The sequence below is a fragment of the Ostrea edulis genome, chromosome 4, assembly GCF_947568905.1.
Source record: "Ostrea edulis chromosome 4, xbOstEdul1.1, whole genome shotgun sequence".
Taxonomy (NCBI): domain Eukaryota; kingdom Metazoa; phylum Mollusca; class Bivalvia; order Ostreida; family Ostreidae; genus Ostrea; species Ostrea edulis.
The window spans coordinates 49,059,568-49,078,462 of record NC_079167.1 but is presented as its reverse complement, the minus strand read 5'-3'; the positions used below and the strand labels follow the sequence as shown (position 1 = coordinate 49,078,462).

Below are 18,895 nucleotides of genomic sequence, written 5' to 3'. Positions count from 1 at the left end.
AAGAAAATCTTGTCCACTCACAGAGTTGTCGAAAACTGTTCCTGTTGACAAGGCCGGTAAAATTTTCCCTGGACCGATAATTTTCAAGAAAATGTCGGTCCAACTGACTGTTTGAAAATATCGGGTGTGATCGGATTATTTTAGAGCTCGGGTTCGAAATGTGCAAGTGAAGATCACTCAAACAACATGGCCGCACGGCCAATCAAATTTATGAAAGGTTCTCTACCCAGGAAGAAAAGACTGGTTGTGGTAGATCAGTTGTAGACTGTTCGCTTCGTAACTGGAAGGTCGTGAGTTTGAGTTATGCTTGTGCCATGGCCACGTCAAACCTAGCTAATATATAAATATATCCTTGTCAAACGCTCGGCATTTAGCAATGAGATGAGAGGTACAGGTCTCTCGGATATGACCTCCAATGTTGTGGCAGGTTTTAAGTTACACGTTAAAGAACCCTCACTACTACAGCCTTGAGTCAAAGTACAAAGCATAGGTCTAAATTTTTGGTGTTTCACCTACAGCTGGTCACGTCTCATTATGAGGGGAAAATTTCTGATGGGACATAAAACAAATAAACAACTTGGTAAGAAAAGAAAAAATACTGAACCTGGACCACTTAGAAAATTATGAAGGCTTTCGTGTTGTTCTTGAGTTCCAAGATGGTTGGAAAACTGACCGTATTTGGCTGGATATGAGTGGGGGATGCATTGTTGTTAAACAATAAAAGGCATTTTGGTGCAGTTCTTTTTTCTTCGTTCTTTTTATGCAATACAAGGTACTTGTATCTGGTCTGACAAAACTTTGTCCGGTCTGACAGAACCTTTAACTCTGTCAGACCAAATGTCTGACAGTGATTTAAAATTTTCGACAACTCTGACTCAGTATCTTTGAACCCATTGCATGGCAGACATCAAACCTGGTACACTTTTGCTCTCGAAAGAGAAGATGACCCCAACCCCCATTGATTGTCATGTCACAAGGTAAAAGATCATGATTCAAATGTAGTGTACAAAAGGTTCTGTCAGACCGGACAACGTTTTGCTTTCAACTGTGGCAGATCTGGTTTCACTTTCACTTTATCTGATATATTTCAAGCCCGATTCTTTGGCAACACCCACTTTATATATTTTGTCCAATAACTTTAATGACAGTCTCAGCTATTATCCTAGTTGCTATTTAAATCTGTGCAGCAGACATCTCGGTCAAGTCAACTTCCACTATTTCCTAAACTGAAATCCTGTATGTCTGCCTGTGGTTTTCCCTTATATTAGTTGTCCCTTCATTTACCAGTGTAACAAAGTTACTGATGGGTTTGGGTGGAATTTATCTTTACAGTTAGGTTATATAGTGTAGGCTTTAGATGTGTTTACCATTTATCATGGTTGTACTGGTAATAAATTTGCAAAGTGTTGTTTATCATATTCTTATTTCTTATTTATTTCAAAGTTCATAATTATGGTGTAATTTGGTCACACAAAAGTCTCCACTCAAATAAATAGAATAACACAACACAAAGTACCGACTCTACGAACACCCGACCTGCTACACAAGTGACAACAAACATGGACCGGTATCTGAAACAGTGTATGGGTTACATATGAGGGGTTGGTACTCCCATCTCTATATTTCACTTATGACAATGTACGTCAAACTCAAATGGAGAGTGTGGAGGCAATGCCTGTTGACGTTTGTGAAGATGAAGTTGTTCAATATCAGTCAAATTTAGGCCCAAAATATGACAATGATGATTTTAACTGTTAAATTTCAGCTTAGGTGAAAAAGCACATATTTACTACATGTATGAATTCTGGGGGCTTGCTAGTTTTCAGCAGGACTGACAGATTATTTAAGAAGTCAGTCCTGTTGGTCGATCTGAATTTCTGAGTTTTGCACACTGCTCAAATGAATGGCTATTTGGAAATGTCAGGATCTGCAGAACTCTTGTATTGTTTAGTGAATTTTTCAGGTTATTATTGTGGTTGCCCTTGACTAATTGATAGCCCGTATTTTTCACTATCATTACAGACATTCTAAATTTAAAGTTGGTCCTTTTCAATATTGCCTCATACATAGAACATATATGTTTCTAAAACATTGTTGCAATTTGTGCTGTGTAATCCATTTAGATGTTTTAAATTGTTACAGTGTGTAGTCTACGACACTACAATGTGTTGTATTAGTGTCAGTGAGGGCACCTAATTTGTGGATTCTGATTTCCAAGAGACTTCAAACAATTTTCTTTTTCAAGACAGCTGTACATGCAATAAGTTGTAGAAATGTAATTTTACATATATTTGTTTTTTTATTACTTATTTTTTATTCATTTATTATTATTTTTTATTATATTATTTAAGATTAATCTAATCTTTTTAAGATATGCTTTAATAGTACAAACATTTATTTCGTGTTTCAACTGCAGCATCCTGACCACTATTCACGTACCAAAAGTATCGCAGAACAGAAAGTATTAGCTGCCAATGACCCTGGTAAACTCCACACCTGTGCCCTCAGATTGGCTGGGGTATATGGTGTGGGGGAACTCCGTCATATACCCAGGACTGTGGTAAGTGAGAATGGAACAGAAGAAATTTACAGTATTATTGATATAACATTGGGAATGAATGACACTGGATGACAAATGTGTACTGGAACCAGTTTACCTGGTGTATAATTTGGTACATGTACCAGTACTGAGATATACAGGTATTCTTTAATAGTAATATTGCATGGAACGTAGATAAAAATATATGAAAATAGTAAGGTACCATATATACTCGCCTATAAGACAGTTGTATTTTTAGCTCACCTGAGCTGAAAGTTCAAATGAGCTTTTCTGATAGCCTGTTGTCCGCCGTCTGTTAACTTTTTACATTTTCGACTTCTTCTCCAGAACCACTGGGCCAATTATAACCAAACTTGTCCAAAATCATTCTTTAGGTGAAGGGCTTTCAAGTTTGTTCAAATGATGAGCCATACCCCCATCAAAGGGGGAGGTAATCACAAAAATGCAAAAACAGGGTGGGGTCATTTAAAAAATCTTCTTCTCAAGAACCACTGGGCCAGAAGAGCTGATTTTTACACGAAAGCTTTCTGACATAGTGCAGATTCAAGTTTGTTCAAATCATGGCCCCTGGGGGTAGGATGGGGCCACAAGGGGGGATCAAAGTTTTACATACAAATATTTGGGAAAAATCTTTGAAAATCTTCTTCTCAAGAACCACTGAGCCAGAAAAGTTGAGATTAACATGAAAACTTTCTGACATAGTGCAGATTCAAGTTTGTTAAACTCATGACCCTTGGAGCTAGGATGGGGCCACAAAATAGGGGATCAAAGTTTTACATAACTAATAAATAGAAAAAAAAAGAACCATTGGGCCAAAGAAGTTTACATTTGTACGAAAGCTTCCTGACATAGTGCAGATTCAAGCTTGTAAATATCATGGTTCCAAGGGGTAAGATAGGGCCAAAGTAGGGGGTCAAAATTGTACATACAAATATATAGGGAAAATCATTAAAAATCTTTTGAAAAATCACTGGGCCAGAAAATTTATGTTTACATGAAAGCTTCCTGACATACTGCAGATTCAAGTTTCTAAAAATCATGGTCCCCGAGAGTAGGTTGGGGCCACAATAGGGATCAAAGTTTTACATGCGAATATATGGGAAAAATCTTTAAATATGCTGTGGCCCATGGACCTCTTGTTTTTTTAATTACATGAAGCACTTGATTGTTTGCTTTTAGTGTGTGTGGTGTATAGTTTTGAATACTTATGTTTGTAGTCCTATCTTTTTAAACATATTTTAGATAGGCCTAATTAAATATACCAATTGTGTATGTAAATATATACAAGGACATGGATATTTCAATTGTGTTGCTTTAAAATGCATGTAAATATTAGCATTATCATGATTTTATCATTTATTTAATAAAGGAAATTGTTTATGCTTATTTCATATTACACATCAACGAAGTAAGCAGATTGATTACTTTATGAAGATATAAAAATGTGATTCAGTTTTCCGGACTCTTCAATTTTGCTTGAACCACTGTGTCCAGATTAACAAGGCTCCACCGGACATTGAAAAAAATCTTTTCAAAAGCCATTGGCCATGATAAGTCGTATTGATATGCAAGCATTGCAATGTATTGCAGATTTGATCAAATCATGGTCCCTGGGGCAAGGGTGGGGCTAAAATAGGTATTCAGAGTTTTACATGATGATTTTTGAAGGAAATTAAAAAAAAAAACACTTTTCAAGAGTAGCAAGGACACACAAAATCATTTTTAATATGCAAATTTTCCTAAGTTGTTTGGATTCTATATTTTTTAATCAAATTATGGACCCTGAGGTTAGATTGGGGCTAGAATCATGGTACATTAACATAGGGGGAAATCTTTTAAAAATCTTCTCCAGAACAGCAAAACCCAAGTTGGTAATTTTGATAATTAAGCATTCCTATTTGTGTGAATTCAAGTTTGGTTAAGTCATGACCCTGTAGGGTTGGAGTTATGATATGGGTTCAAAATTTCTCATGGGAATAAAGAGGTTGAACAGTCTTTTAAAAATCTTCTGAAGAATAGTAGGACCTGGGTGACTCAGGTGAGCATTGTGGCTCATGGGCCTCTTCTTTAAAGTTTCAGTCAGACATTTTATTTTCATTGAATAGATTCTCTAATTCCTATCCTCAAAAACCTATATATAAGAACCATGTACATTAAATTTGTACATGACTTTTAAACCAATGAATTTATAGAGTGATTTTCTGTCATATCAATTTTACTTGTGTGGGTTGTGACTTGTATGACCTGAATTTACAGAACACAGTACAGTCAGGAGCCATGCAGGCCCTGTTTGGAAAAGACTCTTTACAAGATTTTCTCCACATCAACAACTTGGTCCAGGCTCACATTCTAGCAGGACAGGCATTAATGGAGTCAAAGAAATATGTGGCCGTAAGTTTTATACTGAGGGACTTAAAAAATACAACACTTGGTAATTTTTTGTCTTATTTTTATTTCATTGAGTTGAAACATATATTTCCGCTAAATGTCATTGCTATTCTCTGAAGGTCAAAGGCGGTAGGGGTGGGCAAAAATTCTGGTTAATTTCATTAATACCGAGTATGTCCACCATTGGCGTTTATGACAGCACATAGGCAACATTCCATTGACAAATGGTCTGAATAGTTCTATTAGGAATATTCTGCCAATCTTCCAACAATGCCCTTTCCAATTCTTGTGGATTCTGCGACTGAGGGCTAGCCTGCACACACTTCTACCAAGCTCGTCTCAAACATGTTCAATTGGATTAATGTATGGGACGTGGCACCCCAATCAGGAACATTGATGCCATTTCTTTGAAGAAAATTCTGATTGTGATTGGTTTTTGCTGGTCATGATTTAAGGGTTATTCTGACCCATAACAAATTAAATGTTTTCTTTGGTTTGTTCAAATGGGAGATGAAGGTCAAACATTGCAGAAAAAATTTGCAGGTTATTTTATCATTTATATTTTTCAGTATTTTATTTAATATAAATTTTTTCAAGTATGTAAAATATAGATATTATTGACCTGTTATTTATTCTTATTGTTCTTTAAAAGTTATTTTAAATAAATGTAACAACTGAAAATCACCTGACCTTGACCTCCATATTTGGTAATGATTTCCGTATTTGAATTATGGTAAAGGGAAATAGACCAAGAAGGACAAACTCTGAACTCTTGAAATAAACCATACCATCATAATAAAAATTATTGATTATTTATTTTTCTCTATTTAATTACACGTTGATCTACATGTTACTGCATGTCTGCTTTAACGCATTTGTTTGTTTGCTAGTTGTTCAAAAAGTAGCTAGTTCATTGAATGTATATATTCATATACAGACAGACGGCACTAAAAAATGTATCCAACTAGGAAACAAAATGTGTTTTCATTCTTGCAAATGACAAGCAATGGATTTCAATTGAAATTAAGCAAAAAATGCACAGTGAATGTAAATATAAGTTGTATCTCAGGGAAAATGTTTAAAAAAGAATTCTATTTGAATTTATAAAAACATTTATTCAGTAATCTTTGTTGCTGATTTCAGGCTGGTCAAGCATACTTTGTATCAGATGGTGCTCCAATCAACACATTTGAATTTTTCAGGCCACTGGTGAGATAAATTTTTATACATTCGTCTTTAGACGGGACATTTTATGGTACAGCGATGTCTGTACGTCCATCTGTTTGGGGTTTTCTCTTTATAATTTCATTTCCCTTTCACATATCATGCTGAAACTTGCTGTGTAGCTTCTTTGTGGGTCACTCTAGATCATACTCTAATTTTGATCTATTTGGACCTTTTTTCGAGGAGTTTTGCCCCTTTATTTGGAAATAATTATTATATGGAGGGTACACAATTTGTCCGCCCTACTCCTCCCACAGTTTTCAAGAGAGCTTTCTTATTTTGTGGAGTGTTTGTATGGGTATTGAAGATGTGCATGTGGGATGGATTTTGATTTTCTACTATTTTTGAGAAAATTACAGGTTGTTGAACTTAGTCTATTTGGAAATTAATATTCTATGGAGGGTACATAATTTGTCCACCCAACTCCTCCCACAGTTTTCAAGTGAGGACCTTCTTATTTTGTGGAGTGTTTGTTTAGGTACTGAAGATATGCATGTGGGATTGATTTTGATTTTCTACAATTTTTGAGAAAATTACAGGTTGTTGAACTTAGTCTATTTGGAAATTAATATTCTATGGAGGGTACATAATTTGTCCACCCAACTCCTCCCACAGTTTTCAAGTGAGGACCATCTTATTTTGTGGAGTGTTTGCATGGGTATTGAAGATGTGCATCTGGGGAGGGATTTTGATTTTCTTCCATTTTTGAAAAAATTACAGGTTGTTGAACTTGGTCCATTTTGAGGAAATCTCGATTTTTAAGCTAAGACCCTTTGTTCATATGAAAGTTTGTCAGCCTCATGATGGCTGATACTACCTGAAGCAAAGTTATACAAATTATAGCACAAGAAAAACACCCTATGTAAGCATTTCACGGGCGTATTATGTACCGTTTGCAAGGATTGTGTAATAATAATGTCTCATATGTTATTATTTCCTTAACTCCAAATTATATTTTCCTTCAGTATTTGTTCACATTTAATATGGAATTTTTTTTATTTTGCAATGGATGAATGTTAAGTATTTGTTTGAATGTTTGGTTTGGTACAGAGTGTATACTTATAGTACAGGTTGGGTACAGAGTGTATACTTATAGTACAGGTTGGGTACAGAGTATATACTTACAGTACAGGTTGGGTACAGAGTGTATACTTATAGTACAGGTTGGGTATAGAGTGTATCTTTATATAGTACAGGTTGGGTACAGTATATATATTTATAGTACAGGTTGGGTACAGAGTGTATACTTATAGTACAGGTTGGGTACAGAGTGTATACTTATAGTACAGTTTGGGTACAGAGTGTATACTTATAGTACAGGTTGGGTACAGAGTGTATACTTATAGTACAGTTTGGGTACAGAGTGTATACTTATAGTACAGGTTGGGTACAGAGTGTATACTTATAGTACAGGTTGGGTACAGAGTGTATACTTATAGTACAGTTTGGGTACAGAGTGTATACTTATAGTACAGGTTGGGTACAGAGTGTATACTTATAGTACAGGTTGGGTATAGAGTGTATCTTTATATAGTACAGGTTGGGTACAGAGTGTATATTTATAGTACAGGTTGGGTACAGAGTGTATACTTATAGTACAGTTTGGGTACAGAGTGTATACTTATAGTGCAGGTTGGGTACAGAGTGTATACTTATAGTACAGGTTGGGTACAGAGTGTATACTTATAGTACAGGTTGGGTACAGAGTGTATACTTATAGTACAGGTTGGGTACAGAGTGTATACTTATAGTACAGTTTGGGTACAGAGTGTATACTTATAGTACAGGTTGGGTACAGAGTGTATACTTATAGTACAGGTTGGGTACAGAGTGTATATTTATAGTACAGGTTGGGTACAGAGTGTATACTTATAGTACAGTTTGGGTACAGAGTGTATACTTATAGTGCAGGTTGGGTACAGAGTGTATACTTATAGTACAGGTTGGGTACAGAGTGTATACTTATAGTACAGGTTGGGTACAAAGTGTATACTTATAGTACAGGTTGGGTACAGAGTGTATACTTATAGTACAGGTTGGGTACAGAGTTTATACTTTATATAGTACAGGTTGAGTACAGAGTATATATTTATAGTGCAGGTTGGGTACAGAGTGTATACTTATTGTACAGGTTAGGTTCAGAGTGTATATTTATTGTACAGGTTGGGTACAGAGTTTATACTTTATATAGTACAGGTTGGGTACAGTGTATACTTATAGTGCAGGTTGGGTACAGAGTGTATACTTATAGTACAGGTTGGGTACAGAGTGTATACTTATAGTACAGGTTGGGTACAAAGTGTATACTTATAGTACAGGTTGGGTACAGAGTGTATACTTATAGTACAGGTTGGGTACAGAGTTTATACTTTATATAGTACAGGTTGAGTACAGAGTATATATTTATAGTGCAGGTTGGGTACAGAGTGTATACTTATTGTACAGGTTAGGTTCAGAGTGTATACTTATTGTACAGGTTGGGTACAGAGTTTATACTTTATATAGTACAGGTTGGGTACAGTGTATACTTATAGTGCAGGTTGGGTACAGAGTGTATACTTATAGTACAGGTTGGGTACAGAGTGTATACTTATAGTACAGGTTGGGTACAGAGTGTATACTTATAGTACAGTTTGGGTACAGAGTGTATACTTATAGTACAGGTTGGGTACAGAGTATAAACTTACAGTACAGGTTGGGTACAGAGTGTATACTTATAGTACAGGTTGGGTATAGAGTGTATCTTTATATGGTACAGGTTGGGTACAGTATATATATTTATAGTACAGGTTGGGTACAGAGTGTATACTTATAGTTCAGTTTGGGTACAGAGTGTATACTTATAGTGCAGGTTGGGTACAGAGTGTATACTTATAGTACAGGTTGGGTACAGAGTGTATACTTATAGTACAGGTTGAGTACAGAGTATATACTTATAGTGCAGGTTGGGTATAGAGTGTATACTTATTGTACAGGTTAGGTTCAGAGTGTATACTTATTGTACAGGTTGGGTACAGAGTTTATACTTTATATAGTACAGGTTGGGTACAGTGTATACTTATAGTACAGGTTGGGTACAGAGTGTATACTTATAGTACAGGTTGGGTACAGAGTGTATACTTATAGTACAGGTTGGGTACAGAGTGTATACTTATAGTACAGGTTGGGTATAGAGTGTATCTTTATATAGTACAGGTTGGGTACAGTATATATATTTATAGTACAGGTTGGGTACAGAGTGTATACTTATAGTACAGGTTGGGTACAGAGTGTATACTTATAGTACAGGTTGGGTACAGAGTGTATACTTATAGTACAGTTTGGGTACAGAGTGTATACTTATAGTACAGGTTGGGTACAGAGTGTATACTTATAGTACAGGTTGGGTACAGAGTGTATACTTATAGTACAGGTTGGGTATAGAGTGTATCTTTATATAGTACAGGTTGGGTACAGTATATATATTTGGGAGTTGAACTATGTTCAATCTCCCTGGGTCATCACGCACTTTTCTGCGCAGTAATTTGTATTGATTTGTATAGTGGTCGTCAGCGGGGGTTCTGTGTCAGCTGATTTACTCCTAGGTAAATCAACATAAACTTTTATAAACATCCGCCATTAAATAATCCATGTAACTTTTCTGAATTAATCTAATTTTGATAATTGACATGTAAATAAATGCAATGATATTGTATTCAAATCAATTTGAATACAAGATTTCGATCAAATTGATACTGATAGACATAGAAAAATAAAAGATAAGGTTGAAAATTGTCGTTTGTAGCACAGCATCACCTATAAACAGTGATAGGGAAACGAACGACAACTGCACACAAGCCCTATTGACACCGTGGCGCGAAATATCGAATATGGTGCGAAACCTCAGAAAATTTACAAGAAATAACTCTACAACATTGTGTATGTGTATATATTTGGGTTTTTTTTCTTAATGTGATATAAAAAATGCTTGATGTTACATGTAGATTGAATTAAAACACGTCATTCCCAGTCAACAACTTTTGATTGGGATCGGAATACGAAATAAAATTTCTTATATCCGGTGGCAAAGTGAAACTGCTTCATGCTTCAAGTTATTGAATTACGTAGTAATTGCACGTTACACATTAGAGAACTGTTCCTTTTAATAAAGAAAGTCACAAAATAGATACAAAATGAGTGTACCTTATTCATTACTGGTACCGAGCTTTCGTCGACTATAATCTCGAAATGGCGTGTTTCGCTGCGCTTGATGATCTGACGGTAAGGTCCACATTTTCTACGTGAGTAGTGTGATATTTGTTTATGAATTTTTTGCGCATACATGGTATGTCTCGGCTAGGAATAATGGAAACTTTCTCACCTATGTATGTAAAGACATATTAATCTCTATTTTTAAAAATGTAGAACACTTTTATCAAATGACAATGTTTGAAAACGCGTAGAGCCCCGATGTCAGAATTTCCTTTTCCAAGACATCAATATGTCAAATTCATTATCCTTTTTGAATAGTATGTACCATATTTTGTACCAGTTATCCATTTTGAATCCCCTATTACAATGGGATTTTGCTGCACTCTGTAATGTTTGAGTGGATGTCATGAGTGTGTGTCAAACAGAAATTTTAAGAGCATGGGATAAGGTGCTGCCATGTATTACTTCACTATCAAAGTTTAACCCAGTTGCCACAATGTTGAATTTATGCTGCAAAAAGGATTGGAAATTGCTCTGGTCAAAACACATTGTTTATTTGTCTACAGATGAAAGAGACATGAGGATTCTCCCTCACAAACTGAAAAAAAAAGTTATGGATCTTGTACATGTATAGTTTATTAATCACTATAGATTTCCAGCATCACAAGTCTGATTCCACTATATGCTTTCCATACTGTCAGGTTCATTCACCCCCTGTTTGAGCCACAGTATAATATTCCAAATACCTTGGCAATAAATAACATTATTTGACTAGTGTTTCATTTTTAGCGGAGTTGCGATGAAGTCGAACTCGGCTTATGATCTGATGAAGTGCCTTTGGGCGGGCAGGCGGGCACGCATCAACATTTCATTTCCGCACCATAGCTCTTGAGCAAATTATAGGATCTCATTCAAACTTAGATGGATTGTCACCCTCAGTAAGATGAGGAAGCCTATCGATTCTGGGGTCACTGTGTCAAAGGTCAAGGTCACTGGCTATAAATAGACTGAAATTTGGAGAAAATTTTGTTTTCCGCACCATAGCTCTTGAACGAATTATAGGATCTCAATCAAACTTAGATCGATTAAGTAAGACAAGAAGCCTATCGATTCCGGGGTCACAAGGTCAAAGTCACAGTGGCTATAAATACACTGAAATTTGAAGAAAATTTTGTTTTCTGCACTATAATTTTTTAACAAATTATAGGATCTCAATTAAACTTAGATGGATTATCGCCCTTGATGAGACAAAGAAGCCTATTGACTTTGTGAAGGTCAAGGTCACAAAGGATTTAAGTCGGCTGAAATATATGTACGCAAAATTTTGCTCCTTGCTTGATAATTCTTGAAAACTTTTCTGCCGGTTCCCTCTATGCCCATTCCTTGCGCAACTCGGCTTGTGCATTTCCGATGCCCGACAATTTGTAATTTTTTTGCATTTCATTTATTTTGAGTTATTATACAATTATTTACCATTCCATTGATCCTCTACAGGACTGTAGTATACTCAGGTGACAGTTTAGCATATTGGACTACCTTTTCAAGTAATGAATCCTTAGAATTAGCTATAACTAGGATTAAACTTGAATGTATATATACAGGGGAAAAACTTCTTCATAACTGCAAGGCATTGATAACCATATTGATTTGAATGTTTGGGCTATAATATGTGGTCACATTTTTCATGAGAATATAAAGGGGTGAAATTCTAGAAAACAACAACACGACTTCAGTTACTAGAGGAGCGTTTTGGCCCATGGGCCTTCCATTATCCATGTTTGCTGTTGTAACGCTTTGAAACAACAACAGTTGATTTGTATCTAAAATAATGATAATATTCAGTCATTTATCCCCCTACCCTTCCAGTACTATCTTTTCTAACTGAATTTCCACAATGTTCAACTCCCACGAGTACTTTAAGTACTTTGATTATAGTACAGGTTGGGTACAGAGTGTATACTTATAGTACAGTTTGGGTACAGAGTGTATACTTATAGTACAGGTTGGGTACAGAGTGTATACTTATAGTACAGGTTGGGTACAGAGTTTATACTTTATATAGTACAGGTTGAGTACAGAGTATATACTTATAGTGCAGGTTGGGTACAGAGTGTATACTTATTGTACAGGTTAGGTTCAGAGTGTATACTTATTGTACAGGTTGGGTACAGAGTTTATACTTTATATAGTACAGGTTGGGTACAGTGTATACTTATAGTGCAGGTTGGGTACAGAGTGTATACTTATAGTACAGGTTGGGTACAAAGTGTATACTTATAGTACAGGTTGGGTACAGAGTGTATATTTATAGTACAGGTTGGGTACAGAGTGTATATTTATAGTACAGGTTGGGTACAGAGTGTATATTTATAGTACAGGTTCGTGTAGTAGATGTGAATGATCATTCTATCTTCAACTGGTGATATGAAAATGATCATTAGGCCACACCAATTTGTAAAATAGTTCTTCGGATTTTCAAACAAAAAAGTGAGGCGAGAGGGCGAAATTATTTTACAAATATTATTTTTTATTTTGGAGATAAAAATTATGAGGCGAGCGAATAAAAGAAATATAAATAATTCTAATTGAATCAAGTGTGATTTAAAAAAAATGAGCGCTTAAAAATAAAGATCGAAAATCATCAGATATCATTTGTTTACCACATGAACTTAACATTTTTCAGTTTGTTGATATAGTTCACAATAAATAAGAATATTTCAGGTTTCAAAGACTTCATTTTCTTCATACCTAACACATGTACTTTGCAACATTAACTGAGAAGGTCTTTTTAAAGAATTTTATTTTGGTTTCATTTCTACAAACTTTTGATTCAGATCTATGCATACTGCTAGGAACATGTCCAATTTTGAAATCTCCAATGTATTGCTTTTAGCATTTTCTTGAATTTTAATAGAACACACAGAATTAATAATCACCAAAACCCTTTTGTGAATTTGTCGTTAACTGTCGGTCCTAATTTAGAATAGTCCTCAATACCCATTGCTTGTCGTAAGAGGCGAATAAATGGGGTGGTCCTTCGGATGAGACAGCAAAAACCGAGACCTGTGTCACAGCAAGTGTGGCACGATAAAGATTTCTCCCTGCTCAATGGATATAAGCGCTGAGCATAAGGCCTAAATGTTACAGCCCTTCACTGCCAATGGTGAAGTCTTCATGTGAGTGAAATATTCTGAAGAGGGACTTTAAACAATATATAATCAATCAATCATACGATGTTGATGTTCTCTAAATAGTGGCATCGAATAGCACATTAAAATTTTCATCAGCTTCCAGTTCGATTGCAGTATAATAAACAATTTCCAATCCAGTGTTATGAAGTATCGTACATATTAAGATAGACATCATGAATAACTTAAAACACCGTATTACACTGTTAGGAAATTTCTCGAGAGCCCGCGATTCTGTCATTTGTCAGCCATATGCATCAAGGTTGTTTGTGCGCTTGTTGTAAAAAGTCGAAAATATTTTACGCATATATTTTTGGTCACGTGGGCGGGTATCATTTTTTGATAATTTATATTATAATTTGGATTTATTACAAATAGAAGCGGCGAATCCGACGAACTAGATTACAAATTGGCATGGCCTTACGAGAAAAATTTGTTTAAATAATGTCATCAATTTAAATATTGTTCATTTCCACATAGACACAATTTTAGAATAATTCTCACAAAGAAAGACTGTGCTGTTTGGTATATGTCTAAGATACATCATCCTCAAATACTCCTAACTTCTCACAGTGCAGGTGGTTGTACAGCTTCTGTTCATCTTCCTTCAGGCCGTATATGAATGTTGTGTTAATGTTTGTATCCACGTGTGTATACAGATATACAGTGGAGCCTCGTTAATCCGGACACTTTGGTTCCCAGCAAAATCGTCCGGATAAATGAAGCGTCCGGATAATTGAATCGCATATTTTCTAGCTTTGCATAAGTAGCCAATATGTGCCTACTTTATTGATGCATAGTGAATTAAACACATTCTATCATTGGATTTAACCATTTACATTAGTAAATAAATTATGATAATGTTAACATTTACATGTATTTCAAAGCACTAAAATTTGATGTACGTGTTCAGTGTATTTGCCTGTGAATACATTGTACATACATATGATCCCTACAAAAAAATATTCAAAACTATGTACCGTGCCGGTAATTTCCATCTGTCACGATTCACGGGTTCGGCGGTCTGTGAAAACAATCTTCATCGTCCAAAGTTGATATAAGAATTTCGTGATTATCATGTCAGTTGACAACATTCTTTAACCAAAATTCAATCTGCCAGACTTTATATTTCTTATTGTATAATTATCCAAGACAATATCAGGAGAACAAAATCATTTAAGCTCGTAATATCAAGACCTACTACTGCTTTGATCTAGTCACGCACACCTATTATTTTCATGATGCAATAATAACGGAACAAAACTCGGGTGAAAATAACATTACAGGTACATACAGAATTTAATTGTCATTTTCCTTAAAATGGTAATTTTCTCACTTCTACCCAGAGTTTAAAAATCCGAAAGCAATAAAGCTTTACAACATCGTAACAAGAATCAATCGTACACAAGTACATTCTACATGTACATGCGCGACATTCTAAACGTTATAAACTTATACTATATATACATGTGCATGAACATACATGTATATTTCACGCCAACAGAATAAAATCCAGAATCTAGAAGTATAATCTACACTCTTTAGATTTGAATAAGCCGATATCAATTTATGAATCAGTACAACTGATACGTGTAGCAGTTAAAAAAATTATCATTACGGCATGATGTTTAATTTATTAATACTATCAGGGTATTGATCAAGAATATAAAATAATATGCTACAGATTTATTTACAAAATTCAACACTGCACGCAATAAAGATCTTATGTGCGAAAATTGGCACTACAATGTCTCGATCGGCACGTGCTATCTAACTGACATATCACACACCACCTAATTAAAGGGAGGTGTTGACAGGGTACAGGTACTCGCTTCAATTAGACAGTTTGGGTTGTTTTCTTTATGATTTACGCCTTGCTAAAATTGTCCGACACAGACCTTCCCTAAACAAAATTACCGTCCGGATTAACGGTACAATTTTCAATGCATTATAACGTTTTGTAGTAAAAAGTGACCGTCCGGATCCGGAACGCGAATTTCCGGATTAATGATACAAAATAATGTATAAAAATTCCGTTCTCTAGAAAAATTGTCCGGAAGGTGAAGCGTCCGGATTAATGGCGTCCGGATTACCGAGGCTCCACTGTATTCGATATTTTAGCTGATTTGTTCACATACTGTAGCTGACCTGCCCAAAATTTGAATATTTTAGCTGGATGGATTGGGCTACCCACTACCAAAGATTTATGTACCTGTCGCTTTAGTCTATGCTGTAGGTAAGTCGATTTACAATTTATCCTTCTGTAATTTGGAAAATGTGTGTGGCAGTTTAATGAATTTGGTGATGAATTGATGAATATTTGTTTGCCAGTCATTTACGGAACACCATTAGATACATTTATGATACCCATATTCATTATAGGTAAAATATTTTCTTCTACAATAAAATGTGTCTGTTTTTGAATAAAAAAGATATTACCAGTAAGATTCATACAAAACTTTTTTTTACTTTAGTTTCTCACAGTGGTAATGAAATAATAAAGTCTTGTGAATGAAAATATCATCACAGTTCCGAGCATATTTCGTAGGATTGGAAATGCATGTATTCTGTTGTTTTGCTTCTATTTTTAAAAAACCTGTTTTTGTGATGATAACTTGACTTAAGATTTCTTACACACAGAAAATAACACTTATTCCTATTGATATTGTTTGAATTTTTTGAAGTCATTAAAATTACCTGCACTATTAGGACTACAAATAGCAATTCACCTGTGATTCACTGATCAAAGGGACACAGTTTATAATCACATTAATGGCTCAAAACCTGTGTATAATAACACTCCACATTTTAAGTGATGTCTTCTATTTTTAGAAACAGTTGTACCCAGGGAAGGGCCGTTGGGTTTAAACTTTGATATGAATTTGGTCAATGTATATCCTTGACAAAATGCATGCAAACTTTGATTAAAATCTGTAGGGTTTTCAATATTAAAATGTTGTATGGGGTACCTTAAAAATCGAAGTAAGTAGCTTTTGTTTTGACATGACGGTAACAGACATGCTTGTAAAAAAAAAAATTCACTTAGCTTAGCATCTGCAACAGGTAGATTGAACACAAATTAATTGACGTGGAAGAAATAATTCGCTTCTATATTGCATTGTTGTTGAGGAATACATAATAAAAACCAAGGAAAAATATAACAAAAAATCAAATAATTGAATCACTAGTCGGGGAGTTGATAAATGAATAACAAATAATTAAGAGGTTTTTTTTCTTGCTGACCTTTCAGTTTACTGCCGAACTATCATTTGGGTACTAGTTTAGTAGGTTTTGATAGGCCAACCACAAGTTAAGACAAACGTTGTGCAAATACCAAGTTCGTTTTCCAAGTACTTCTTAAAGAAATGTTTCTTTGCATGCGATTGCTGTTTTTTTTAGCACCCAGTCGATGCCATCAAAAATCTTAAAATCCTTTACTTGTGATAGCTGTAGCAAGGAAAAAGGTCACTGCACTTTGACCTGAAAGAAAGATGATCCTTTTAGTCCTAGGATTGCACTCCCCTCCTCCACACACACACACACACACACACACACACATGCATGCACACATTGGGAATTTATGAAGAAGAAATTTAACTGCACAATATATGATACATGTACTTTACGGTACTACATTTGCATGTGCCCTTTGTTGCACCTCCTTTGGATTACCTTTGTAGTCTTCAGTAAATATGACTGTTTGGAGTTTTCTGGTACATTGAGAATTTTTCACTTGTGTAGAGATACCACCACCTTTAGATGAAGTGCCACAAATTTTGACCTATATGGGATACCCTATACTACCCATTTAGCAGTTAGGTTTCTTTATCCTGCCAATAGCAAACATGACCTGAAAAAATGTGATTTTCACTTGAGAAAGAAACTATTACTACCATTTGTAATGCTTCAGGTCTAGCATGGCCCACAATCTTCTTATCATAAAGTGAGTGCTCTGACAATCTATATACATGTACATGAAATATGAATATTTAGAGGCCTGTGGATAGGAAAATTAATCTGATAAAAGTGGGAAGTGGGAAATCAATTCATCAATGACATAATTAAGAAATAAATACTTCATGGGATATGAAGTGGGGCAGTCACATGATCAATTCCTGTGAAGCCTGAAGGGAAAAAAGAATTTAATGTAGTCTGTAATTATATTCAGGTCAAACATGAATAATGTTCAAACTCTTCAGCTGTAAAGTATTTCAAATATGCCCCAGTATGGATTATGGATGAGTCCTGCAAGGGGAATAGGTGGTACAGTATTAGTCCCATTACGACAGGTTTAGTTTTTATGAAAATTAATTTTTATATGCCCATCAAAGAGTTAGTATACTGCCATCCGTTTGTCCAGACCTTGTAGGCAAAGTGCAAAATGAACAACTTGGTACATTTTATCACCTTGATGACAGGAAGATGCCTATTTTTTCTCAAGGTCAGAGGTCTGGGTCATAGTATTAGTTAAAAGGAAATCCTTGTTGGCAGAATACAGACCTAACTATTGGAGCTAGGATCTTACAACTTGGTACATTTAATCACCATGATGAGAAGAAGATGCCTATTGTTTTTCAAGGTCAAAGGTCAAGATCGTAGTATTAGTTAAAGTGGCATGGACACGATTTGTGCTGAAAATTTTCAAATTTTATTTTTCTATTTTTATTGTTTACAATGCTTAACTAAGGTATTTCAAATGGTCAACCAAAATTTGAATATCAGTCGTTGAGTTACAAGTGAGATACAGCACTCACAATTCTTTGTTATGTAAACAAGGCTTGTGCCTTGTTTTTGTTTACATATAGATCTCTTAATAGAAAATAGCATGTTTAAAACAAAATGGAATGTGACAAACCTAGCAAAGAATTGTGAACTCTATATCTCCCATGTACCTAGACAACTGACATTCATATTTTTTCTGACCATTAAAAATACTTTAGTTAAGTATTCTAAACATTAAAAATGGAAAAATAAAATTTTAAGAATTTTCAGCACAAATCATGTCCATGTCCCTTTAATAGGAAAACTTGTAGGCAGAATACAGATCGAACTATTGGAGCTAGGATCTTACAACTTGGTACATTTAATCACCATAATAAGAGAAAGATGCCTATTGTTTTTCAAGGTCAAAGGTCAAGGTCATAGTATCAGTTAATAGGAAAACTTTGTAGGCAGAATACAAACCAAACTTTTGGGGCTAGGACTAAATGTGGCTAAAGCTAAATAAACACTGTAGAAGGCCTGTAATTACCAAAAGAACCATAAGCACAAAGAAGTTTTTTTAATGCATATTCTTCTTATATGATGGTATAACCATACAAATTCTGGTGCCGAAGGGCAAAAG

General features: G+C 35.1%; 1 protein-coding gene across 2 annotated transcripts in view; it reads left to right on the top strand.

Moving 5' to 3' along the window:
• Positions 1 to 18,895, top strand: part of LOC125670944 (short-chain dehydrogenase/reductase family 42E member 1-like) — a 37,899-nt gene that overhangs the window by 9,972 nt on the left and 9,032 nt on the right. For both annotated transcript variants that reach the window (XM_048906392.2, XM_048906393.2), the window contains exons 6-9: positions 2,417 to 2,560; positions 4,817 to 4,951; positions 6,092 to 6,157; positions 15,724 to 15,787. In XM_048906392.2, coding sequence (XP_048762349.2) covers positions 2,417 to 2,560; positions 4,817 to 4,951; positions 6,092 to 6,157; positions 15,724 to 15,787 — 409 coding nt within the window. The remainder of the gene's footprint in view (positions 1 to 2,416; positions 2,561 to 4,816; positions 4,952 to 6,091; positions 6,158 to 15,723; positions 15,788 to 18,895) is intronic.